At 35.4% G+C, this 27,938-nt stretch overlaps 1 protein-coding gene across 5 annotated transcripts in view; it reads left to right on the top strand.

Annotated features, from left to right (window-relative positions):
* Positions 1–27,938, top strand: part of RABGAP1L (RAB GTPase activating protein 1 like) — a 689,556-nt gene that overhangs the window by 563,819 nt on the left and 97,799 nt on the right. The window contains exon 1 of one of the 5 annotated variants that reach the window (XM_051998911.1): positions 1,331–1,504. The exons of 3 other annotated variants lie outside the window; for them this stretch is intronic. In XM_051998911.1, coding sequence (XP_051854871.1) covers positions 1,499–1,504 — 6 coding nt within the window. In that variant the 5' untranslated portion in view covers positions 1,331–1,498. Of the gene's footprint in view, positions 1–1,330; positions 1,505–20,108; positions 20,331–27,938 lie in introns of those variants that run through there. One more of the 5 variants, XM_051998910.1, reaches the window with a different exon arrangement.

The following is a 27,938-nucleotide window of genomic DNA, read 5'->3' as shown; positions in this document are numbered from 1 at the left end:
TGAACTTGGCTGAGAAGCATCTATAATTTCCAAGGTGTGGAGTCATCTTCCACCTTTAACAGATTACATTTTGTCTAACATTGTAAATAAGGCTTTTAGAATTACCTGAGGTTCATCATCAGAGAAGCTAAGTGATGTTACATAGCTAATAAGTTTAAAAAGCAAGATTTACTCAGCTATGCTGCTGAGAAAGAATGGTAGTTCATCATACAAGTATTCTTCTGATGTATGTATTATTGTTTTGAGTGTTTCTTATCACTCACTATATGTTCAGAGATCTATACTTTAGGAATATTCATGGTAGGTTATAATTATATAACTTAGTCTTTACTATGGAATAGTTGGTATTATTTGTTAAATGAATGACTATTCTAGTTCCAATGCCAAAATACTTTTAACTTCTTTTTGTCCTTCCTTTGAATGCACCTTGAATTGAATATTCTAATCTTAATATGTTTTTCTTCACTCTAAACCCTGCCTAATAAGCTAATGTTATAAAATTAATCTTCATTTCCACTTGGTAATAATACTCATCATTATTTTCAGTACCCTCTTCCTTCCCTATAAATAGAGCTTTTGATTCTTCCAGAATTTCTCTATTGATTATTGCCTCTGGAATATAAAAGAATCAGTCATGTTCTTGGAACACAAATTATAAAAGTGAGACCATCTGCCCTCAAAGATTTTATATTCCACTGAAGGAACCCAACATATATTTACAAATTAGTGGGAGTAATTTTATGTTGATATGCATTGAGTGTACAATGTTTGCATTTTCTGCTATAGTCAAATGACTATGTTCTAAACCTTTAATATGTTATATCTTCCTCATTAGAATATGAATTCCTAGAGAATAGGAATTATCTTTTCTATTTGTATTTTCATTTCTTGGCATACTGCTTTTTGCTCATAATAAGTGCTTAATAAATGCCTTTTTTTGGTTTGTTCATTCATTCATCTTGGTATAACTCACCTAAGGGAAGATAAAGTCACTCAAGAAGTATCTCTCCACACTTCATATTGTCAGGGACATTGAATCATTCTTAAATACAACAATAGATGGAGACTGAGCTTCAGTGAGTGAAAAAGAATCTGAATGATTAGAAAAAACTTGGTTCTTGTCAGGTGGTTGGAAAGTAAAATGCCATAAAAGGGGGAAAGGAAGGGAAAAGATAAATGTAGGAATTTATGCAATTTCAACATACCCATCACTTTGCTTATTTTTCAGAACATAGATTTCATAGTTCTGGGTTTCTTATCTTACCATATTCAAATTGACTAGAATCATGGAAGAGAAATTTAATAATTAACTAGTATCAGACCTCCATGGGTCAAATAATAATATGTGAGAGGAAATCAAATTATTTCAAATCCATAGAATTAGAATACTAAGTGTTGCTAAGTTACTCTTTGTAGTCCTTGAAAGAGGGAGCTATGAGAGCAAGAGAAGAAGTGTAAGACCAGAGAAGAAGAAATAATTGAGAGAGAGAATGGTGGTATGAAGGTGAGGCAAAATACATAGAAAAGAGAAGCCTGACTTCAATTTTGGGCAAAGTTCTTGGATATTAAAGAAACCATTTGTAGCTACTTAGAAAGGGAAGTAGCAATCATGTAGAAGTAGGATAGTTTTACCAAATACAGGTCATAGAACAAAAGTCAAGTACAACAGGTAGCTTTGGTTCTGTACTATCAGAGATAAAGTATGGTGCTTCCTTTCGGTGTACATCACTGCGAGATTACCAGATAGTCACTCTATTAGGTAATTCTGCTTAACTTTTTTTTCAAAAGTTATTTCAGTTTTTTCAGAATAGGTGTCAGGGTGGGATGATAAGATTATTATTTTAGGGAAGTATCTGTTGTTTCAAAACCAAATGTGTAAATATTAAATTTTAATTTTATAAAAGAACAACTCCCTCCAAACTAACTGTTCTTTTAAATTATAGTAAGTAATTACATAGGTAAACTAGGGAAATGCTATAGTTTTTAGCAAAAAAAAAAAAATCTACAAAATTTCTGATTCAATAATTTTGGAACCTATTGAATGCCTGTACCCAAATGATGTCACTGAGGGAGTGATATCTCTGGTATAATATGCTTCCAGGAGATTGCTGTTGGCCTTGTGTTTTTCTGTATTTTTATCAGTGATTTAGATAAAGGCATATGAGATATGCTTACAAATTCACTGTTGCACAAATCTCATGAGATAGCAGATATCTTAAGTGATAAGAGTTAGAATTCAAAAAGATATCAGTGGGTTAGAATAATGTGTCACATCTAATAAGAAGAAATTATTAGAAATAAAGGTAAAGTTCCATCCTTGAGTTCGAGAGATCATTTTCAGAAAGATGTGAGATGTTTGACTAGTTCTAAGAGTTTTAATGGATTGAAAATTCAAAACGTGCCAACATTATGACAGGGTAGTCAAATAAGTTATATTAAGAGCAACATAATGTCCAAAATAATATTCTGTGCTAACAAGACGGCATCTGGAGGGTTAGGTGAGAGACCAAATTAGTGAAAAAACTAAAGACTAATCTTTAAAAAAGAAAAGAAAGGAAAAGAAAAGGTTGGGAGGGCATAATAGTTGTCTTCAAGTATCTAAAGCACTTGAGTAGAATAAAAGTTACGAGAAGATGACTGATTTAATATAAGAAAATATTTTCTGCAATATTTCTGAGAGAGAGGGTGAGAATATATATATCCTCTATAAATGGAATCCATCATTACCACCTAGCAATAGATAGCTAATCATCTTGAGCTATCACAATGAAACAAAGAACATGATAATTATTGACTAATGTCATATATAAGGATAGTTAAGACAGAATTTGAGTCTTTCTTTGAATAAATGTGATTTGTTAACTCCAAATAGCTCCTTTACTGAGTTATACTCATCATGATAGCTCATGGACCAGTAGATGAAGCACTGAACCTGGAGTCATATTCAAAACTCTGTGAGTTCACATCCAGCCTTAGATTCTTCCTACTGGGTAACCTTTGTCCGCCTTAGTTTCCTCGCATTTCCTCACACCCACGATCTAGGATTGTCATCAGAGTCATTAAACATTTATTAAGGACATACTATATATGCCAGGCACTGTGCTAAGTCCTGAGGATCTGGGAGAGGTTTCCGATGTCTAATATCACATCCCCACACCCTCCCATCTTTGTCATTCTCAGGGAAGGGGTGCTAAGGAAGAGTGAATCTCAGATTTATTCATCTTGAGGAATGTTGAGTTCTTAGAGATCATAAAATCCAAGAAAGAGTCATATTGTTGTAAGGATCAAATGAGATTCTGTTAAGCTTTAATATGGTGGCTGGCACATAGCAGACACTTGATAAATGAATGTCCCTTCCCTTTCCCTCTCCCTGTGATATATATTTAAAAATTTGGGAAAGGAAATTTCTTTAATATTCTTCTTCAAAGGCTAGTTATTTAATACTGAGAGGAAATGATATGTTTCAATTAAGGAATATTCAAAGACACCAATGTTTCCATAATTTTCATATCTTTCAGATCAGAACATTACTTTTCTCCTAACAATTTATATTTCACTCATGTCCGAATTGCATTTAAAAGGAAATGGTATGGACTTGACTATAAAAGGAGAAGAGAGACTTCCCTTAAATCCTCAAGCTAATGTAATAATGTGTTTCACTTCCTCCTTTTCCCTTCCATCAGCTGGACCTCGACAGTAATTTTTCTTCTATATATTTTCCTGAACTCTTGAATAAAATAGCTTTTCTTCTCTCTTAATTTTCTCTGGAACATTTTAATTTCCTTTCTGAGTAGATTCTGTGAACTCTCTATGAAAAAGAAGTGAGCATTCCAGAAGACTAGAATTATTACAGAATTTTCAGGAACAAGTTAGAGTTATCATAAAATGAATTTGCTACAGAAGGCAAAATTATGCAACTCTAATACTTTCTTGTCACATGTGCCTATTTATGCAAAAAAAAAATCAAGAGTAACTAGACACTGGGTTTGAGGCTAGTACATTATAAAAGAAAAGGGATCTTATAACTGATTCTCAGTAATACTAACAGTTTACGCTGGTATCAATTCCCAGCAAAATTCCAGAATGTATTATTAAAGGGAAGATAAGTGAGAACCTTAGAAAGGAACCGACAAATACGAAGAGCAGATAATGATCTTTCAGGTCATTTTATCAAGAACAGATTATGCTACAAAACCTATGTGGGAATTTGTTTTGCTTGACTGGGCATAGTTGTTTAAGTTTTTTTAAAAAATGTTTCTTTGTTTTTTCTTTAAAAAAAAAATCCAATAGAGGTGAAATGGGAGGAGATATAGGTCTAACCATAGAATAATCCCCCCCCCCCAAAAAAAGAAAAAAATCATTAAAGCATTTTTAAATTCATAGAAAGGAACAGAAGGAAGGCCAGAAACATTTGCCGATACTTTGAAACTTTGAAAGTTACAAATTGAGATTATTGTACATTTAAAAAAGAAAAGCCAGCTATATATAATAAAGATTCACAGTTTTATATATGTATATGTATATAAAATTTTATTTGCCTGTTCTACCATGCATATGGGGAATTGCCCATTTTTGTGTGTGTGTCTTAAAGTTCAGAATGAAAATTTTAAACTAGGAAGAGGCCATGCCAGACTAAACACATTTCCTTTTTTTTAACAGAATTGCTAGACTGTTATACTTCTCTAGCTACTGTTGTGGGAAAAGATGGAAAGAGGTAGGCTTAAAGGCCATAATTGACGGGTAGTTGGTCAATGCCAATTTGGAAAAGTTGACAGTGGAATGCCCTGGGGGTTGATTTATGGTTTATTCTGTGCTGTTAAACATTTTTAGCAGTTCCTCATATAAAGCCATATATGGCATGCTTATCAAATTTATGGATGACACATCTGGATGGAATACCTAATACACACAGGGATGAGAAAAGGCAGGATCCAAAAAACTCCCAGTAAACCAGAAAGCCAAACCCGTGCCTAATTGAATACAATTTAATATAGAGATCAATGTAAGGTCTTACATTAAGGTATTTAAAAAAATGAGCTTCATGGCCACAAGATTGGGGATATGTGGCTAGTGGTTTGTGCAAGGTCACCTGCCTCACTTTCCCCTCCAGAGCCATCTGAGTCCATTGGCCAGATATAGAGATTCTCAGTAGCTGTATGCCATTGGCAGAGAGACAATGGAGTGTTGATGGATTGCTCCTTGGAGTAGACAAGGTTAAAAAGCTCTGATAAAGATCAGTTTAACTTAGTGGTCCCATTCTCTGTGAAGATCCTCCAGTCAGAAATCCAAGTTATATCAAACCTCTGAGGCCCTGTGAAGGTTATGGGCAGCCCAGTTATAGCCTATCAGAAATTTATCATCTTGTAGCCGATGCCATTTTTGCAGAACCCACTTTGGGTCAATCCTCCATGATACTCTGCTCCGTGGGGGTCTCTCCTCTTACCACCCCCCCCCCACACACTTTGCCATGAGATGTCTCTCCTTTACAGTTAACTAACTCTTTGAGTATGCTAAAAATTCTTTTTAGGATTTAGCCTGCCAGCTAAGGCGTGCACCAACATTGCTCTTGGAGTATTTCGTTTCTCCTGGCTAATTGTAAGTTCCACCAGGGAACTGGATTTTTCCATCATTAATTATTAAAACCTTTTTCTTCCTAACTATATGCTCTTCCACTCTATTTCATATTTATCATTTCTGGTGTCTGTTGTATCCCTTCATTTTTTCTGTAACCTCTTCTGAGTAAATCTACCTTTTGCCAAAGAGAATGGCTATTGTGAATTCTTCACATGACCAAATTCCATTTGGTATACATCAGCCACATTAGTAGGAGGCACAGTATCTCCTAGCAAGGGAGGTGACGGACCAGGAGCCTGCTTTACTCTTTACGAGTCTGATCACATCTAGGAGTATTGTTTTTATTTCTTGGCTCAACATTTAGGTTATATACTCATGAGCTGTAGAGAGTACCCAAAGGTTGATATAAGGAAAGATGAAGGGCCTACAGATCATGTCTTTTGAGGATCCACTTAAGGAAAAAGTGATTTTTAGCCTAGGGAAAAAGAAACTTGGGAAGGGGTATCATATCTGGCATGAAATAGAGCTGGAAGGGCCATGTTTAGAAAAGGGAGTAGATTTGTTCTGCCTGACAGACAGAGCCTCAGAGCCATACACATAAATTGCTCAGAAGCAAATTTGATGTAAGGAATTTTTTCCTGACAATTAGAGGATCCTCAAAATAGAATGAAAAGAATACCTCAGGAGATAATTTCTTCCTCTCCACGCAAAATTTAGTGTCGCTATTTGATGTGGTAGGAAAGGAATCCTTGTTTTAAATCTTGAGTTGTACTGACCACATCTGAGGTCCCTTCCAACATCCTGAAATTTTGTTTTGAGATATTGAGGGAAGCTAATAAGTAATCAGCATAAAGTGATTATAAATTGCTATTGTTTAAATAGAAATCACCATATTTACTTATTAGGTATTCTTTAGAATTTCACTGGTATTCATACTAAGTAAAAACCCAACCATATCAATCACTTCTGTTACTCAATAAAAACATCTTTTTAAAGATTGCCACTTGATACTTTATTCTCCCTTCCCATTCAGGTGGCATTTCCTAATTTTATATTCAATTTGTCTTTTTTTTCCCTCTCAAAAAGTGCTAATTTCACGCTTTCACCCTACAGCAAAGCTTGTTGCTTAGCAACTGACAAAATAACTAATGGGTCTATAGTTTCCTATGGACTGAAGGCCTTATTTATTTGTTTGTTTGTTTCTGGGGGGGAGAGTAGGAGAGGAGCACTCTTACAAGGGAGCAAGCAGTTTCCTTCACGCAGACTGGAAGTGGTTTCCCTTCCTTTTCCTCCGATTTTGGCACTGTTTCTGTAACAGCCTTGTGGGTACAAGTGGGGGGTTCTGGGCTGGGAGGCAATGCATTGAATGCAGTAACAATCCATTATTTTTTATTTGTATTCCTTTCTCATTTTGACACAATTTTTCTTCTTGCATTAGGTTTGCTATGTTTTCAGCATTTGTTTCAGACAGTCTCTCCTAGTTAATTAACCCTGTTAATGATGTATGCTAAAGAAATGATTGCATCAGGATAATAAATTTCAGTAAAATCTCGTTTTTTTTTTTTTTTTCCTAATTAAAGGAGAAACATGCAAAGGCCTAGGAAATAAACTGCATGGATATTAAATTTAAATGATTGATAATCATCTCTCATAGGCACTTTTCAGTTATATGACTAGCAGCACTGCAGTAACAGTCTTCACTAAGTATATCTAGGGCTCCTAAGCTATATTGCCACATTTTATTGTCTCATTGGTTAGTACAGACATTAAGTTTATCCATTTATCCAAAGCTTAAGTGGCGCATTCCCCATTCTGGTTTCCTTTACCAACTTTTTTCCTTTTTTTTTTTTTTTTTTTTTTTTTTAACAATACTATTCAAATAAAACCTAGTGTCCAATAAGCTAATTTCCAGTTCGTATCCTGTAGTATTGCAGTAAAAAGATGTGGTCCAGGAAAATGTCATCATGTGTTACAAAGGTATTAGCAGAGGTGGAATATGTGCAATGAAATAGAATCAGGGCTTTTTTGCTTAGGAGGAAGCTGAAGTTCAGGGTCTTTGCTTTTGAATTCAGAGCCAGTCAGGCAATGCTAGGGAAATTTTTTAGCCAGTAATCTTTTACAAGAAAAAACTCTTAGGTGCTATCACTTGTGTAATGATTAATTATACTGATAGATTCATCATGAGCTTTTATTATAGATCTCCAGTAAGAAGTCTGCCTCATTTACAGAGTTTTATAAGTAGCTACTGATAAATTTGGAATTGTTAATGGATATAGATTTGTTTTATATGTCAGAGATAGAAGGGGGAACATAATACCTCCTTAGAAAATAGAGGGCCTATTAACTATGTTTTCTAAGTTCTTTGTGCATTGTTGATGCACAAGTGTTCATATGTCAGATTATTTTTTTTTAATCAAGAACATAATGGCAAGTTGAAGGAATGGAAACATCTAAAGACTCACATAATAGATCTAAAGAGTTTGGCTGTTATATACAGATTACCTGGAGAATTGGAAGGATTATTTGTATCAAGAAGTTTTTATTATTGTGATTCTTTAACAAAACCACCTACACAATTAATAAAGCAAAAATCATCTTCCAGTCATTTGTACTATATCTTTTATAGTGTATTGTGGCAAAAGTACAAATTTCCACTTTAAGTGGCTAATTTTAACATTTAGAAGTGGCTCATTCTGATGCTATTATTCCTAAAACACATTTTAAGATGGCAAGTGTTAGAATTATTCCTAAAAGATTTAGAACAAACTGACATTTGTAAAAATTATCGATGAATTAACTATTAAAGACCAGGCGATTAACAATTCATTTGAGTTTTGGGAAAAACATTGGACTGGGATTGTAGTGGTCAAGTTAGTACAACTCTTATTTTCCAGATGGGCAAATTGTGATCTAGAAATGACTTTATTTCTCTAACACTGTAATGCCAGAGAAACTGAGGCAAGATAGAGTTTAGAGAGTATTTAATAATTTATTTAAAAGGGAGAGATTTACTGGGACCAAATGGATCTATGGTTTGGTCCCAGGGCTGAATGAGACTATTGTCTCCAAGAATCCAGCAATCAATGTGAGTTCTCCATGACCTATATACACATGGTTCAGACTCAGGGGATAGACTGAGGCAGGGGAGTCAGGGTGCTGAGAGTGGGAACAGGACTCTGACAGGGTGAGGTGAGCCTCCAGAGATCAGATGATATAGGAGACGGATGACCTAATCTGGGGAGGAACCCCGGAGATAGGGAGAGGCATCTTGATAAGATGGTATCTGACATTCTGATAGCTAGGGATGGGGAGAGGCATTCTGATATTCTAAAACATAAGATCTTTTATCCTTATCAAATATTCTGATAAAGAGGGACAGGAGATTTTGCCGGACAGTTTATAAACTGAGGCAGAACACTTAGAGAAACCGAGTCAGGACTGGGTCAGGATAATTAGGGAAACTGAGTCAGGACAATAAAAGAGAACTGTGGCATAACAACACTTAATTGAAAAAACTAATAAAATAATAAATAAACTAATAAATAAAAATGACAAACTTTACTAAATAATTTTTAATTAAAAAAAAAAACTGTTATAGAAAGAATTCTTAACTTGGAAACAGAAGGCAACCAGAGGGCTCAGGGATGAGAGTACAAAAGCTGATGTTAGGACAACCCAAGTTCAGATTCAAAGCCAAATACTGTATTTATTTGCTTTCTCTGACTCTAGACTTAACTGCTGTCTGCCTCAATTTCCCAATTTATAATCGGTTAATAAGAATACTTCAAGCCTTTTGTCTAACTTAAAGCACCATATAAACTTGATTTGCTATTTTTATTATTAGGAATTTATAGCCTTGTAAACAGCTTCCTATCATCTTGGGGTTTATAATCTAATTCTGTCAATAAGGCACATATAGAAGTAACTACGGGAATAATAATAGTACTTGCCACCCAGGGTTATTATGAGAATCAACTGATATAATATCTATCTGTAAAACACTTTGTAAGTGCTATATAAATGCCAGCTGTTAATTATTGCCTTTTTGTTCTCTTTTACCTATACATTGTGGATAGAGACATATTAATCAACCTAACTTGACATTTATGTGGAAAAAGACACTAATGATCTTTTTCTTAAAATTAAGTCTCCTTATATTTTATATTATAGATGTGAGATTAGTGGTATATTTTTTATTTTCAGCGTTTCTCTATTTTCAGTGTAAGTTAAAATAATTTTAATAAAGAAATAGAACACATAGATGATTTTTTGGAAGCTTGGTAGCCTCTTAAACAGAACCCTAAATCCTGTATTAGTAAACCATATCCATTTTAAATTGTCTTTCAAAGTTCATAGGTGATATCTTTGAATTGCACTTGGCTGAAATTTTAAAGGTCACTTTTGTACCTGACAAAAAAACCTGCTGCTTTGAACAAGATATTTCATTTGGATCTTTAAAAGAGAAAAATACATAAAACTGGGGCATTGGAAAACCCAATGACCAGATCTACACAAGGAAAGATTCTACTAGCAGGACAAAGCTGTTTCCATGACATGGCCTATAGTAATGAGTGTTTTGTTAATGGTTATAATAAATACTCCTCCATAATAAATGTTATTCTCTGTTTCCTGTCCAAATGGACAATCATTCTTCATAATAAAAATCAATGATGTGTTGCTTGTTGTAGTCAGGGAAATGTGAAGGAAGAAGTTCTGTTCTCCTTTCTACTAAGCAACATTTAACCTGCAGCTCCACTGACCTTTACCAGTCATCCATGACAGGAATGAAATTTCCAAATCATCCACCAAAACAGAACAAAGTACAAAAAAAGGATAGAGGCCTTGGGAGGACAAGGGCATGAGGCTGATCTGTGTGTACATGGTACCCTCTCCTTTTCCATGCTGGCTTCTCCTGGTAGCTGGTAGAACAATGAGTCTCTTTCTGTTCCAGCTCCAGCAGTCCCCTAAATTCTCTCTTCTCAAGTCCCCTTTTACCTTCAACACTACTGTTGCACTCTTGACAGATTATGCTTGGCACAGAGGAGGTACTTGAGAAATTGATTTTCTTGCCTCCTATTTTATTAAGTTACTTGAGGAAAGAGGCTCTTTAATCTTCACTCCAGTGTTTCTTTTCAAAGATTAACTCCTCTATCTTTGCCCTTGTTTCTCTACTCTTCTCAATCTCTAAGACTATTTATATTTATCCCCTATTTTTCTTTATTCTTCCCTTCATTGTGTTTCTTATACTTTCTTATACTTCCTTGAAATAGTAATAGTAACTAACATTTATCACTTACTATGTGCTAGGCACTGTGCTAAGTGCTTTATAATTATTATCTCTGATCTTTACAAGAACCCTGGAAGGTGGATGCTGTTTTGACCTCCATTTTACAAATGAGGAAACTGAGGCAAAGAGCTAGTAGTAATACAGCTATTAAGGGTGAGGCAGGATTTAAACTCAGGTCTTTCTGACTCTAATCTTAGTGCTCATCCATTGTGCTGAAAGGGGGTTTGACTCTAATCCAGTCCTTTTAATTTAGAGATAAGAAAAAAGATGCCCCTTTAGAAGAAAGGGTTTCTTTAGTCTCAGATAATTAAATAGCAAAGCCTGGATTCCAGCTAGATTGTCTAATTAAGAGGTGGTGGTTATTATTGAGTCCTTTCAGTTATGTCTGACTCTGCAAGACCCCTGGCAAAGATACTGGAGTGATTTGCCATTTCCTTCTTCAGCTAACTTTACATATAAAGAAACTGAGAAACACAGGGGTAAGTGACTTGTCCAGGATCACACAGCTGATAAATAAATGTGAACTCAGGAAGATGAGCCTTCCTGATTCCAAGCCCAGTGCTCTATCTGCTGTGCCACCTAGCTGAGAATTAAATTGTGAACTATAGAAAGGAAGGGGTTGTTTTCTTTTGTCCCTTATCTCTCCAGTAATAGTATGTGCTTAATAAAAACTTAAATACATGTCCACCATAACAAATTTCCACCAAAGTCTTCAGCTCAAGCCTTTACATAGTCTGTTCAATAGGAGTCCTTCTCCTCTATTTCCTTTCTTTGATTCCTTGTTCCTTCTGCTCTCTTTAACTGCAAACCACCATTCATTCATTCATGCATGTAACAAGTATTTTTTTAAGTAGCTGCCATGATCCTCCTCTTCCTGTCTTTCCTGTTAGTCATTAATATCATCATTCCCATTTCCCTATATACAGTCAGGCATCCAGTCCTATTTATTATTATTATAAAGTCTCTTCCATAACTCCCTGTCTTTCTATTTGGTAGGCACCCTAGTCACATCTCCTATTTCTTCACCCTTGGGGATGGGATAGGAGTGGAGAAAAGGCAGTAATGATAGAGTGGAAAGATTCAGGATTTGGAGTCAGAGGTCCTGAGTTCAAATCTTAACTGTGCCATCTGTATAATCTTTGCAAAGTCACAGCCCAATATTGTCCCTTCTAGTTCCAAATATATGATCCTGTGGTTGTTGTACTTGCTTCTCATCTGATCTCCTTGTCTACATTCTCTTCCCCTTTCCAATCCCTTGGAGAAAACAGGGTACTCTGGCTACAGTTGAAGGACAGTAGGAAATCTAACAAGATTAAGTGGCTGTTCTGTTCCTTCCTTCCATCCTTCCTTCCTTCCTTCCTTCCTTCCTTCCTTCCTGCCTTTCTGCCTTCCTGCCTTCCTGCCTTCCTTCTTTCCTGCCTTCCTTCTTGCCTTCCCTCTCTCCCTTTCTCTCTTCTTTCCTTCCTTCCTTCCTTCCTTCCTTCCTTCCTTCCTTCCTTCCTTCCTTCCTTCCTTCCTTCCTTCCTTCCTTCCTTCCTACCTACCTTCCTTTCTACCTTCCCTCACTCCCTCCCTGCCTTTCTCCCTCCCTGATTCCAAACCCAGTGTTCTATCATCTGTACTACTTAGCTGGGTACTTATAAATTAATAAGTAAACTCCCAGAAATCAAGTGTCTGAGTTCAGATTTGAATTCAGGTCCTCCTAACTCCCCGGCCTATACTCTTTTAGCTGTTCCTGAGGCTGCACAATTTACTTTACTTTGAGGATTCTCTGCTGATTCTGCTCCTCACCACATTTGCCCTAACCTTCTATGTCACATTGGGCCTCCCCCCCCCACCCTCCAGGAACTATTTCATGCCCACTTTGCCAATATGATATCTTTTCTCTCAAAATCCTTGGTGTAATTTTTAACATTTGTACTAGTTGTATTTCTCTTGGTCTTATATGACATCACATTGTTTACTTTTTCATTTCTGTATATCTTGTCTTGTTAAAGACAGGATCCATAAACTGATGTTCATCATTCCTTCAGAAGATTTAGTAGAGCTTATATCCATATTAGAATATCTGGCAAATAAGATTTCTTGAAATCAAACCTGAATTTTGGAAGTTTTCTTTTAAAAAGCATCAACTTCATTTCTCTCTTATTTCTTCATGATGGGGAAGAAATGTTTTTGTTAGGCTTTTCACCAAACCCATGCACTGCTCTGTGACGCGTGACCATCATCCAGTTATCGTTCTGTTCTTTATCTGTGCCTGTCCTTGCCTCGTCACGCACTGAGTGCCCAATGTGAGCCTTTTGCAAGGAACAAATAGCACACTGGTTTTATTGCTAGAAGCTTGTGGTCATGAATGAATTATTTGAAATCATTAGGTGGGTAAAGACTACTTCCTAAATGAAATTAAGAAGAAAGATGTGTGGGAGGAGTATCTTGTGGTGGCCAGGCTTGGAGTGGAATAAGCTGTAGCATTCAGCCATCGCCTTAGTCTTTTTAGAAGAGTCTGAATTTATCCCTATTTCTTTTATGACTATTATCAGCATTCTTTTTTCAAGTACTAGAATTTACAAGCCCAATTTCTTTCTTCTATTGAAATGGTACAGCAAATCCCACTTTCTCCTGCTTCCTTTTTTTTAAAACAAAAAAAGTAAGAAAGTATCATGAAAAGACCACCAGATCTGGAATCAGAGGCTCTGGAATTGAATCTCATCAATACTATTTATTGTGAGATCTCAGGCAAATCATTTTACCCTTCTGGGATTCTATAAAATGAAGAGGTTTGACGAAATAGTCTTCTAAACCAGGGCTTCTTCAACTTTTTCCACTTACAACTCCTTTTACCCAAGTAATTTTTATGTGAATCCAGGTATATAGGTATATAAAATAAGACTATAAATGAAATATTTATTGATAACAAATCATAATTTTGCAGTCCCCACATTCAGTTATGAGATTTATCTGGGTCAGGACCCACAATTTAAGAAGCTAGGCTCTAAACAATGATTCACATGTAAAAACTGGAAACAGAATTACCATCAATTAATACATAGCGTCACTCGAAGAAAAATTTTCATTGTTGGCTGAAGATATTATTATAATAATAGTAACTAGCTTTATATTGCACTTTGCAAATATCACAGTTCATCCTTACAACAATCCCTGGGAAGTATGTGCTATTATCATTTTCATTTTAGAGATAAGGAAACTAAGGTAGACAAAGCTTAAAAGACTTGTCCAGATTCACATAGCTAGTATCTAACTGACTTCAGGCATACTATCCGTTGAGCAACCAGACTCCTTCCTTCCTTAGACATTGTAAAGTCCCCTGATTTAATTGAACCAAGATCCTGCCTGTAGTACTCTCACTCTTTGGTTTGTCACACAGATAATTATGGGCTTTCTCTTTCCTGTACTTTAATGGCCTATCTTTCTAGGGCCATTTCTGTCCCCTGTGTAAATACTATAAAAAGTTTGCTATTTCTGAGATGTTTATGTGTACATAAATGTGTATGTATGAAGAGGGGGATAAGGAGGCAAAGGAGAGAGAGAAAAGAAAAAGATGGCCTTACATTCAATAAGTTCTTAATAAGTACTTGCTGAATTTAATATGACTAGAGAATAATTGCTGAATTATGTAACATACTAATTTATTTTGGAGACTTTGTAGATCATCCTTTTGTTGTTTAAGAGGAGAAGGAAGTAAGTCATTGTTAAGATCTACCTGTAAATATTATTTTCACCTTTGTTTTTATTGTTTGCTTGCTTATATTTTTCCTCTTTTGATCTGATTTTCTTGTACGTGATAAATGTGGAATTATGTTTAGAAGACTTGCACATGTTTAACCAATATTGGATTACTTGCTGTCCAAGGGAGGGAGGGAGAAAATTTTGAAACACAAGGTTTTCCAAGGATGAAATTTGAAAACTATCTTTGCATGTTTTTGGAAAAATAAAAAGCTATTATTTTTTACCCCTCCAAAAAAAAAAAAATCTATATGTAGAACTGAACAAAGAAACATCTCATCAGAGAGGAAGGAGGGCCTTGGCTCTAAGATTTCAGAGCCTGTTCTATTGTCTGCCATATTTTTATCCTTCCTTTGTGTTTTTTCTCCTTCACATGTAACACTGACAAATCTATGAGAGGATATGGCAGCATTCTTCACTGATTGGAGTTTGGTTCAAGGTGCAGAGGTGGGTTGACACCAAAGGCCAAAATTGATGTTCTTTTTAATGCCCTGAAATCTGCCTATGTGGATCGATGAGAAAATAGCAAAGTTTGCGAAATATTGCTGATTTGGTTTCTATATTCATGTTTTATTAAATAAAAATCTCTTCTTCATTTTGTGTCTTCATGAATTTTACCAGCTTTAAAGATTAAGAGAGCAGAAACCTGGGCTATTTGATTTGCTTAATAGAGCTTAGATCTTACATGGCTTACTCTCATTTGTTGGTTTAAAGCAATAAAGTAGACAGACTGCTATAATGTCCCACAAGAGGTTGAGCCACCTACTCCCTCCTCGTCCTTCCAGCTTCCTTTTAAATCTTTTTAAAAGGGAACTCTTCCCTTTAATGCTTCCCTCTTTTAATTACATCCTCTATCCTATAAAAAGCTTTCTCTGTGTATAGTTGTTTATATGTTTTCTCATTGGATTGTAAGTTCCTTGAGGACAGAGACTGTCTTTTCCCTCTTTTTTGTATCCTCAGATCTTTGCATTGTGCCTCATGCTTAGTAGGTGCCTGATTGCTTCCCTCATTGCAATAAATTAGTAAACCCACAGTAATCTATAAAGCAACATGGAGGAGTCTACTCTTTTCATTATTAGTATTGCATCAGAATGTACAGAGGGACTCTAAAAATAGATAAATAGAATCATTGCCTTTCTTCTGCAGGAGAGATGATTCCTTAAAACAGGCCATCTTCCTTGGAGGAGTAATAGGAAGGAAAAAAAATCAGTTATGCAGATAGTTTGAGAGTGTACCTGTGACAGTGAATTACTATAGTAATACCAAGATCCAAAAAATGTTAACATGCAGAACGATTCACATAAAAAATTTAGAAGAAACTATGAAGACCTCTTCTTGCCTAGGGTGAATAACATTAAACTGGCATTTCAGGAAAACTTATGTTCTTGGTTTTTTTTTTGGCAGCCCATTCCCAATGGAGTTCTGTTTGGGATTTGTTAAATAAGCAGTATCTGGAAGCAGTACAATAAATATATGAATTTAGCAGTATCTGTAGCATATCCTCAAAAAGTCTACTTCCAGGAATGATATTTGTTAGTTTACTATTGTCCTGATCACCTGATATCGTCCTCTTTTTGTCCTATCTCATGGTGAAGTAAATTTGGCAGAGGTGTGTGTGTGTGTGTGTGTGTGTGTGTGTGTGTGTGTGTGTAAATTTCCAAAGGAAACTCATTTAGCTGTTTTCCAAATGGCTGTTGTAGTATTCCTTTTTCCATCCACCATATGTTTTTGAAGCTGCATTATTACAGGAAGCAAGTCATTATTCTCTCCCTCCTGTCCCGTTTTCCAAAACAATGATAGATTGTTTTTAAAAATCCCAGGTTGTTAGTACTGGTACAAATCTTAAAAATCATTTAATCCCATTCCCCTCATTGTATAGATAAATAAAATGAGTTCTAGAGAAGTCCAGGAATTAGCCATTACATTGCTGGTAGCAGATGTCTCACTGATGACTAAATGAATAGTATCACTTGCCTTAATGACAGAGATGCCCAAACTTTTTCCATTTCAGAAAGGATTCCTCAGTAAGGATTTGAGCTCCTTGAGAGCAGAGACAGTTTTAGCACAGTGCCTGGCACATAGGAGGCTCTTAATGAATGTTTGTACACTAGATTGCATATAGTTGTACTCAGAGATAACCTTTTTAATGGATCTTTTATTCCCAACTATCTATGGCTGTCTTTTGGAATGGACTGCCTAAGAATGTTTTAAAGTTGTCTGCAGTTTTAACACTAAACATCTTCCCTTTTGCATAGCGTTCTTTCCTATAAAAATTTGGAAATTATTTAGTATATCTGATCCAAGGGAATACCCCTTTTTCCTTTTGGAGTTGGACAGTGAGCCATTCAGTCAGAAACTGTCTGTGGGCATTGAGGGAAATTAGAGTTTACACTTCCTTCAGAACTTGGTTAATGTAGGTAAACGTGAAGATGAAAGCCCATCACTGTCTGTGTCAGTTTGATTGCTTTATGATGATGGTATTAGAACCAGAATAGGAAAACTCATTTTGAAAGAGTATTTACCAGAAACACAACTTTTTGCAGAATCTGAAATAGCCTTTCTGCAAAAGAGAATAGATTCATACTTCTCTTTCTCTGAAAATTGAGTAGATCAGAATATTTTCAAAATATCACTAACATGATAAAAACCTAGTTAACAGCACATCTAAACAGCAGGGGGCTGGGAACTTTATAAAACATCTAATGTCATTTCTGTGGCTATATTAAAGGACCTCTCACATGAGAACTCTTCAGATATAATCCTAGTCAGACTTTACCTAATTAAGTACAATTTCTATTAAGACAACAAATCAGTACTTGGAATATTTAAATTCCAAATGATTTTTATGGCATTGCATATGTGCCATTTATATGAGCTTTGGCGTGTTAATGGAAAATATAAATCTCTGTAATTTTTTAATAAAGTATATATTTATAAAATACTGTGATTAATATGATGATTTTAAGTGCATTTTAAATGAGGCAGGAAAAAGAATGCATTGGATTTGAAATGGAATGACCCACCTTCTGAGTTCACCTTCACTGCTTACTCCTAAGTAACCATATTCTCACTTAACGTCTCTTGTCTATATAATGAGGGAGCTTTAATTTGATGATTTTTAAAGATACTTTCCAAGGCTAAAATCTTATGATTTTAGGAGTAAATAAAATGCAGTGAATCACCTAGATTTCTCTGTATTGTTCTTCCCTCCATCCCTTCTGTTGACTAGGTGTAGTGATCTCATTAGTAGGGAATAATAATGTTTATTGTCACACTGTACACTGGCTCCCTAGGTGCCTTTGTGACTGTTCAAAGGCAGTTATAATTCTTGTTTGCCACTGGGTGGCTGACAGCAGAGAGTGAGGAATTATGGGAAGCCACTCTCTTACCTTCAACAACAGGTGTCTGTACCTCATTCATACATCACAGGGTACTTTGGGCAGCTCTAAGTCTCAGTAGCAGAGCAGAAAACGAAAGCCTAGAAGGATTTCTTTTCCCTTCAGTGCAAAAGGTGCTACCAGATACAGCAGAAGCCTTCAGATGCTAGTGAGTGCACCAGGAAGTGCCTAGTATCTTTTAAAGCACTTCTGAAAAGATCCAGGAACATTTTAAAAGCCTACCAGGTACGAACTGTTTGAATTCCTTGTAAAATGCCTTGTTTGCTTAATTGTCAGCTTTTTTTTAAACGTTAGTGTTAAAGAATATAAATATCCTGGGGCAAGGAAGAAAATCTTTAAAAGAGAAACAGTTACTGAAGTCACAATGCTGCAGTTCAGGAAAATTTCAAATGAAAATGTTAACTTGCCTTAGCAAGAGTTAAATAGAGTTGGCAACTGTTTTAATCTTGAGGATTTCACCTCAAGTGTTGCATTTTTGTTCTAATAAGCCTATTAAAACGCTTTTCTGTTTCCTAGCAATAAGGTATCTTTTCCCCCCCTTCCTCTTTAAGGGGAAGGTTTGTTTGGTTTTTAATCCAGAATGCTCCAGCTGTTGCTTAGATCTTTTCACATGCAAATTTAACATGGTGCTATTTAAATAACCGTGTTCTTGTTGAGAGATAGACTAGGAAAAATGGGGGGGTGGGGGGAGGGAGGGAAAGAGGAGGACGCCTTGGGGCTTATCCTGTTTTTGTTCTGGAAAGCAAACCTGTGGCGGGCTGTATCTTTGCTGCTAGTCTTTTGGAGAGAAATTTTCTTATGACCTATAGTCTTCTGGTTTGGGGACTCCCTTCATTCTCAGACGTGAAGGAATATGCTTCCAACAGAGCTAGTTCTCCAGCTTTACTTTAGGATAGGGGTTTTTTACATCTTATCAAGTTTTATTGTCACTTTAAATACGGGCTTTGAAGGTATTTCCTCTGCTTTTTGTTTTTCTCTTCATTTCATCCTTCCTCCATAGTGTAGCATATTGGTGGTATTTTCTGTGAGGTCATTTAAATAACTTTTAAAATATCAATGTTTAAGAGCTTTCAGAATTCATCTCCCACCCTCTTTGCTTTCATTGGAGGTATTTCCGGAAGTTCTGTGCTTTCCACAGCTGAACCTTTTCCGTGTGTCTGGCCGAGGCAATAACCAACCATGGCTGTCTTCTCACTTTTGTAATTAAATCTACCCTTGAAAATCAGTGATAAAGAAAATTAAACTTGTGGGAGGAGATTTATGTTGTTTTTCTTTTGTATAAAATATAATGCAGGGAGTCTTTCTTTCCAAGAATGGTTTGTTTTGATTAGAAATGCTTGTTTTTCTCTAAGCAAATACCTTATAATTTTTAAAGCAGAAACTTTACTTTTTGGTAACCACAGAAAAGATCAAGAGGTCTGTTGAAAGATTTGGATGTTACTTTTTTTTTTTTCCCTTCTTCCCTTAGAAAGCTGAAGATTGGGGTGTGGTTATTGTTGCTATCCATATATCATTTTGCTTTTTTGCAACTTTTTAAAAACAAAAATACTATTAGAGAAAATTGTTCTTTGCTCCTGCAGTGTGCAAGATGTTTTAAAAATTTGTACATTTTTAAAAACTATGCTATTTAAAAAAAACTAAAAGTTGTCATCCCATCCTTTCCTTTGAACGTGCAGAATTCACAAGAAGTACTTTAAGAAAATCTTAAACTCCCCCTCAAGAAGAAGCACCTTCATGTAGAGACATACTGGACAAAGATGGACTGTTAAGAAGAATTTTGTTTTGGTTGAAATTTTCATCTTTCTACTAAGAACTGAAAAACTTTTGCTAAGTTACCTTTTTCTTGGTGGGCGTTCAGTTTCTAATATTAACTAAGGGAATTTTTTTTTTCCTGAGGTTTGAGGAAAAATTTTAGAAACTGAATTTTCTAAGTTCTGAGTTGAGAATTCAAGAAGAATTTATAGCATTCACTTCCTACAGAGATAACAGCAACCTCCCTTATTCATCCCACCAGGGGTGAACTGCAAGACAAGGCTTTGGTATCTTCTTTTTTTTTTTTTTTTTTTTTTTGGTTTGTGACACTCCACCCACTGTATCTTCTTCAGGTGGGTGTGTTCTTTGGCACTGAGCTTGCAGCAAGATTTTTCTTTGGATAGTGAACCTGGTCTGGCTCTGGTGCAGTTGCTGCTGCTGCTGTTAGAAAGCCAGCTGGCAAGATGATGGAAGAAATCTCCATAATGGTTGCCTACGATGCTCATGTTTTTAGCCAGCTGTATGATGAGGACTTCCTTACAAGTCTTGTGGCAATCAGCAAACCCAAAACTATGGTAGGTAATACTTCTTGGAACTAATGCAGATGTAGATGTTATTATCCATGTCTAATAGACTAATCACCCCCTACTGCAGCCAAGTTTTAGTTTACTAGGTTGAAAATAAGAGTATTGTTTGTGAATTCAAGTACAGAAAACAGTGGGAATCTACATTTTTTCACTGGTTTGTGCACACTATATACTATTGTAAGACATTTAGAATAGTACAGGCTATGTGTATAGCTATGTTAAATTTTAGGTAAATTGTTTAAGAAGTGCTAATAATAAAGAATTTTCAATTGTAAGACTATTTGGTTCAAAGTACCTGCCATATATGTACATATGTAAATAGATATGTTTATATTTGCAGTTATATATGTGTACAATTATACAAACACAGAAATGTATGTGTGTCTGCATGTGTGTATCTGTGTCTATTTGTATTCATTCACATAGATGATTCTTCATGCACAAATACATGCATATATAAGTATATTGTATGTACACACACAAGTGGTACAGTTATTTATGTAATTATTTCTGCCTTTTTTGCAAAGGCACTTCTTCATAAATGGGCAACAACACAGATACCCTAATTGTATATTCAATTACATAACTAAATCAGCTAATTTTTATTTTCAGATTCTAGAAATAGGTATTTGTCTTGGGAATGATTGTGAAAATATTCTGTGGTATAATTTTGTTTGGGATTTTGTGTTTGTGAAGTATTTCAACCATTTTCTAAAGAGCAAAGTAAAAAGGGTTTTTTGTTTATAATTCTTGTCTTCCTGAGCTGCGAGTAGAAAAAGGAAGTGTTTGTATTTAGTCACCAGTGCTCCAAGAAAGGCCACTCTTATAGCAGGTGATGATCCCCCCACATTTATGCTAACTTTCAGAAGTATTGTGAATATGTTGAAATTTAATATAAGGGACAATCAGTAGAGAAATACTGTCCTATAACAATCTCAGAGTGTGCCAAGTATGTAAACTATTTTCTTGAGAGTAGTTTGATTCTACCAAGATTCATCTCTAAAGGGATCTGATATTTTAGAACTGTGATTTATTCACATAGATAAATTGGACCCTTTGTGTGCTATTTATATTTAAAACACAGTTTTTAAAAAAAAAAAATCTTTCTTTTCCTTTGGATCGCTTTGCCATGTGAAACACTAATATCTAATTTAAACCAATCCTGTTGGGAAGGTAGGCTGAGGGGCTCTTACTTTATAGAGGAAGGAAGAATGTTAGTTGAAGTGACATGTCCAAGGTGACATAAAAAATCTGGGCATACCTGAGATTTGAATGAACAACTGACTCAGTCTGGTGCTGTCATAACTGTATCATGCTGCCCCCGGTATCATGAAACGATATATATAAATAATGCATATATCTATTGCCAGTAATTATAACCATTCACATATCATATATCTCTTTACATTTTAAAAATCTCTTTGCTCGAAAGAGTCTTGTAAGGCAGATCATATCTTATTATCCCCATTTCACAGACAAGGAAACTGAGGCTCAGAAGTAACTTACTCAAGAAGGTCACATGGCTAGTAGGTAGTTGTGATTCAATCCCATATCTGTTAGTTTCTTTATCTAAAATTTATTGCAAGAATCATTGAAGTATGCGGCCGAGGTGAAAACACACTTTGGCTAATAACTTCAAATCATTTTTTAAAAAATCAGAAGTGATTGTAAATACCCAATTTGAGTTTTATCTTTTCTCCTTGTTCCTGAATCTCCTCTTAAAAAGCTGGTATCCTTCTAGTGAAGTAACCTTATTGTGTACTTGTGTTTGCTTTTGAGGGGATGGGAGCGGGGGTCAAATTTCTTGACTCTATAATCTAAGCAGAAAGTCTTTATAATGGTTGCATTGTTGTGAAGGAACAATGATTCTGAACGCCAATTGGGCAGTTGTTTAATCATTCACATGTACTATATACACACATATAATCCATATGTATTTTTTTTTCAAGAAATGAGTAACCTAATAAGGTGCCTCCCAGTAAACAACTTTCTCTTTTTAGGCTCTATCAGCCATTGACAGGCAGGTTAGCTTTGTTGCAAACCCAGTGTCTTCAGGTATTTCTTCTGTGTCTGAAGGCAAAAATGGCCTGCAGATTTTGGCCAGCCGCCTGGCAATAGATGTTATTGCTCTGTAAATACGTTTATCACACTTTCTAATAATAAAGGTGTGGTGGTTAGTGGTTTACATTGTATCCTCTTGGTTTCCATTGTGTTGGCTCTTTGAGATACTTAATTTTTTTTTTTTTTTTTACTAGTTGAGAAATTACAGAGTGCTGAGTTTCCTCTTGGGCAGTTTTCTTTTGAAACATTGGTTTGGTGCAGCTGTAAAAGCTGTAAGAGAATATTTGCCATCTCCTTTTGATTCAGTATTGATTCCTCTTTTATGTGAGGTAGAAGCTCTTAAAATTATGGTCAGGGAAGCATCTCTATATGAAAGAGAGATGAGCTCTCATGGATTTTTTCAGTGTGAAATTCATCGGTTTGTTACATGATCTGATTCCTTGCTGTGCAATATTCCTGCCATTATATTAATCGACTTTGGGGATAGGATAAATATTTAGGTTTTTTTTCTAAAGCTATTCAGTAGTTTCTTAGCATTAATTGAATTCCTTTCTGGAATTAGCCATCATTTAGCAGCAGTGGAATGTCCCTGATCCTATGAATGATAGTGAAATCCCATTAACTACTGTGGTTTTCAAAAGCGATTTCTGGACATTTTCTTGGTAGCAGTTACTAGTACTTTAACCTTGAACTTGTCCTCTTTCCACTTTTTCTCTGAGAGAGAAAAGAAAAATTGATGTAAGAAAATTTTGGAAGCCCTGTATGGCCAGTATAAAACTGAAAAGTGTTCTGGAAATGGGAAAGACTCTGCAGGTTATTTGCTAGGACAAATGACACAAAGACCTGAAGTCATTTATTATAATTCTAGCAGAAAGACTATTTTAATAGCTAGGAATCACACAGAATGAAAAGGTTCTGATGGTTACAAATAGAAAAATAATTTAGAATAGAATGAGGACAGCTTTGAGACCTATTATTATTAACCAGGCCTAATAATAGTATCTTACATTTTAATAATGCTTTCTGGTTTACAAAACACTTTGTATATGTTATCTCATTTATTCCTCAGCTTCCATCTACCCTGTAAGGTAGATGATTGGAGGTATTTTTATCCCCTGTGAGGAAATTGAAGTTCTGAATGGTCATGACTTGCCTAAGGTAATAATGCCCAAGCTAGAATTTGAATGCTTTTTTTTTCTGTTTTCTAATTGAATGTTCTTTTTGTTCTTTTTATTCTTATGTGGTTCTCTTCCACCATCCTTACATATATAATTTCTTTATCATATTCAGCTTTTACTGGTAGTCAGTCCAATCATCCATATTAATATCCCTTCACCTTTTTCTGTTCTGCTTTGAATAACCTTTTTTTTTTGAAACATATGTTTAATAGGAAGAATAAATAAAAAAGCATATAGCCTACATTTACATATATCACAACTATATTATGTAATTTGTGGAAATCCATTTCTGTATATTTGTACTATTGTGCCAGTCATTTGTGAAATTTTCTAATATCTTAATAATCAAATTTTATGCCATTAATCCAGATTATATAAGAGGGAAATAGAGATGGACTTGAATAACCTTTTAAAAACCACATGGGATAGATATTTTCCACTGGTTTCAAATCTGTCTCCCCCTCTCTATTGTTAGTAATCTTCCCTCCTATATCTATCAAGTTGTGGAGTAATTTCATTTTTTTATCTTGTGCAATGAAGAAAATAAGAAAGTATTTGAATCCTAAAATTCTCTGAGTTCAGAATTTACATATTAAAGCTCCTTAATAAGTTATGCATATCTAAGTTTGACTAGCCTAACAATACACTTTCTGGTCATCTCCTTCCTTTAAAGGTAATTATTAATTTTATCCTATCAAATTATTTCATCTTGTTATCTTGATCAGATACTGATTAGATTAGATTGCCTCTCACTTTTTCTCAATGAGATTTTGTGATATGATATAAATTCATATATTAAACATATATTAACTTAAAATATAATTCCTGAAAATTATTGTTAGAATATCTGAAATTGTCATTAGTTAAACTCCTGGAAGTCCAGATACTTCTTAAAAATGTACATTTTTGGAAATAATTCATTTCTATCTTGAGGACAAACCCCAAATATCAAAAACTTAAGAAGGCATTGCAGATCAGTCAGTAATTGACCTAACCTTGCCCTTTCTGTGCTTTACATATTCTGGGGAGAAAAAAAGCAACAAGCACAAGGCTCCCTGAGCTAAACTGTACTGCAGAGAGCACAACTCCATTGGACTGGCCACATTGTAAAGAACGCTAAATGTATACTTGCCAGAAAGACTTTTATGCAGAAGTCACACAGGGCAAGCGCTCACAAGATGGTCAGAAAAAAACAATACAAGGACACTCTCACGGTACCTCATCAGAACTTTAGAATCAGTTGCATGACATGGGAAACACTGGCACAGGACCACTCAGCATGATGTGCCCTCATCAGAGAAGGTGCTATGCTCTATGAGCAAAGCAGAATTGAAGTAGATCAGAAGAAATACAAAATGATCAAAGTTTGTGAGTCCACCTGAAATGTTGATAGGGACTCTTTATATCCTAGCCGTGGCAGAGCATTCTGAGCTCATAGTCTTATCAGCCACAGTTGGACACACTAACTTGACTCTAACATAGAGATACCATTCTGGTCCTCTTCAGATCTGGAGGACAACAACTAGACATATCTGGGCAAAGGACATTCCTTTTCCCCCTTTCTTGAAGAGTTATTTGAAGTTCATGTTTAGACCAGACCAAGTTTTCTCATTGTTCATCTACCTCCCTACCCATTCTTCCTTTGTCTTCATCATTCTCATACTTTTCCTGACCTTGGATGTTCTAGATTTTTTTTCAGCTTCCTTTTGTGTGTTGTCACCCTCAGATAGTAAGCTTCTTGAAGGTGGGAACTGCCTTTCTTCATATCTGCCTTCTCCTTTGACTGTCTTATTTGCTTGTTTGTAGTGATCATTTTTATGCAAACGATCTATACCCAGTGTTAATGACTTTTCTAAGACCCTCTCTCTTTTGTTTATTTCTTTGGACTTCATCTTTTTCATTCTGTGATACTACTATTAAATCATTAAACTTTGGTGTTATGTTTGACGAGCTTTCCCCTCTCCACTCTTATAGCCAATCCATTACCAAATCATGTTGGTCCTGTTGCTGCCAGATGTCTCCTTTGTCCTCTTTTACCTTAGTGTCGGCTCTATTACTAATAGCATGACCGTTGTTATAGTGTCTTAATATCCTGCCTTAGCTTTCTCATGTTTTGAGAGAAAGCCTTGTGTTGATAATAGACAAAGAAGTTGGTGTCATAGGACTTAGGTTTGAATCGTGTGACCCTTGTGCTAATGATTCCCCTCTCTAAACTTCCGTTTCCTCACACTTAAGATTAGATCATCTGATTTGTAAGATATGTTCTAGGTCCATGCCTTATTTTCCTCATACTTATAGTCAGTAAGCATTTTTTAATCATCAGCAGCTATATGCCCTAATGCCGCAAACTGGGAATATAAATACAAAACGACAATTCCTGCCCTCTAGGAGCTTTCTGTCTTGTTGAGAAAAATTATACACAAAAAGAACCTGAAAAGCTCGTGGGAGTGGGATGGAGAGGAATGGTGTGATGGTAGCAGTATCCTATTAAACTGAAAACTGCAAAAGGTAGTGATGTGGGGACGTATTAGTGCAGACAGTGGCAGGAGTTCCAAAGTAGTACAGCGAGAAATGGAGAAAAGGCTGCGCTGGGCTCTCTTCTCCGATGGAGGTTTGAAATTCATGATCCCATTCTGTAAGCCGGGAGACTGAAGGTAATGATAAAATCTTCGCGGATTGCATCTGACGAGCTCTCACAGGATGATGAGGATGATGACCATTCTGCTGCTGGGGAATGGTGGAGAAGCAGATCGGAGTAATCCCAAAGTTAGTGCAGTCAGGACACCACCTACCTTTTGTGTAATTCTAATGATGACACAAACTTGCCCTGTTTGTTGCCAATTCCTTACCAAGTTGAGACGCCCTCTTTATTTTAACATTCAAGATACGTTGCTTATAATGAAATCTAGCAATATTACACCCCTGCACAAAACCCCAAGTAAGGGCAGCTATGTGGACCAGTAGATGGCGCTCAGGTCCTGGAATCAGAAAGATCTAAATTCAAATCTGACCTCAGATACTTACCAGCAGTGGGTCCCTGGGCAAGTCGCTTAATTCAAACTGTTTTCTTCCGTTTCTCATCTATAAAGTGAGCCGGAGAAGGAAATGACAGACTATTCCAGTGTGTTTGCTTAGAAAACATTCAATGAGGTCATGGAAAGTTGGACATGATTGAAGTGATTGAGTAACAAAATTTACCAAGTTGAGGCTCCTTATCCTTGCATTCAAGGCCTTCATTAGTCTGGTCCCATTCCATCTTTCTAACTTTGTTATTCTTTCCTTATATACTATCACCAAAATAGATACATACATGTAAAATATATACATGTAGTTTCCTATACAGTATTTCCACTGAAGTTTCTTCCTTTCATCCTTATCTTTTATCATACTCCTATACAGCCTTCCTTTTTTTCCCCCCCAAGAAACCCTTCCTAATAACCTTTTTTCCTGGGAACATTTTTCTATTGTTCATTATTTTGTTTTAAAGTTATTTATCCATATATATGCGTTCCTACTAGATTTATTAGCTTCATGTGGGCAGAGACAGGGCTTTATCTAAATACTGTCTTTTCCCAACATTAGGAAAAATTCTGTACACTTAGGTACTTATTAAATATTTGTGGAACACTCTTTCTGTTATTGTTTGCTTATATTCTTGTTTTCCTTCTCAGATTTCTTTCTTTCTTTCTAGATCCGATTTTTCTTGTATAGCAAGATAATTGTATAAATATGTAAACATATTTTGGATTTAACATATACTTTGACATATTTAGCATGTATTGGACTACCTGCCATCTAGGGAAGGGAGTTGAGGGAAGGGGAGGAAAAGTTGGAACAGAAGGTTTTATAAGGGTCAGTGTTGAAAAATTCCCCATGTATATGTTTTGTAAATAAAAAAGCTACTGTCAATAAAAAGTTATTTTTAAAAAAAGACAAATTAAAAAGCTATAATAATAATTTTAAAAATAAGATATGTATATATACATATATATTATATAAATAAAACATATGCTGTTTTGGGGACAGAGGAAAGAAGGAAAAAAATTTGAAACTCAATCTTTTAAAAAAGTGAATTTTGAAAATTGTCTTTACAGGTAATTGGAAAAATAAAATACTATTAGACTATAAAATGTATGCATGGATGGATATTTATATAGATTTTGTATTTCTATATGTCTGTATAAGTTATTAAAATATGTATATAGGTACACAAAAAATATTTGTGGAACGGTTCATTCTTCTTCATGTTGATGATCTCTCTCTGTTGCATGGGTTAGAAAATAAGAAATGCAAGTTGTCTATGAACATTTTTTCTTTTAACTGGAAAATAGAAGTGACTACAGTCTATATCCTATCT

This window comes from Antechinus flavipes, chromosome 4, assembly GCF_016432865.1.
Source record: "Antechinus flavipes isolate AdamAnt ecotype Samford, QLD, Australia chromosome 4, AdamAnt_v2, whole genome shotgun sequence".
Classification (NCBI taxonomy): Eukaryota; Metazoa; Chordata; class Mammalia; order Dasyuromorphia; family Dasyuridae; genus Antechinus; species Antechinus flavipes.
Note: the sequence above shows the minus strand (reverse complement) of the source record. Positions and strands in the feature narration are given on the sequence as shown.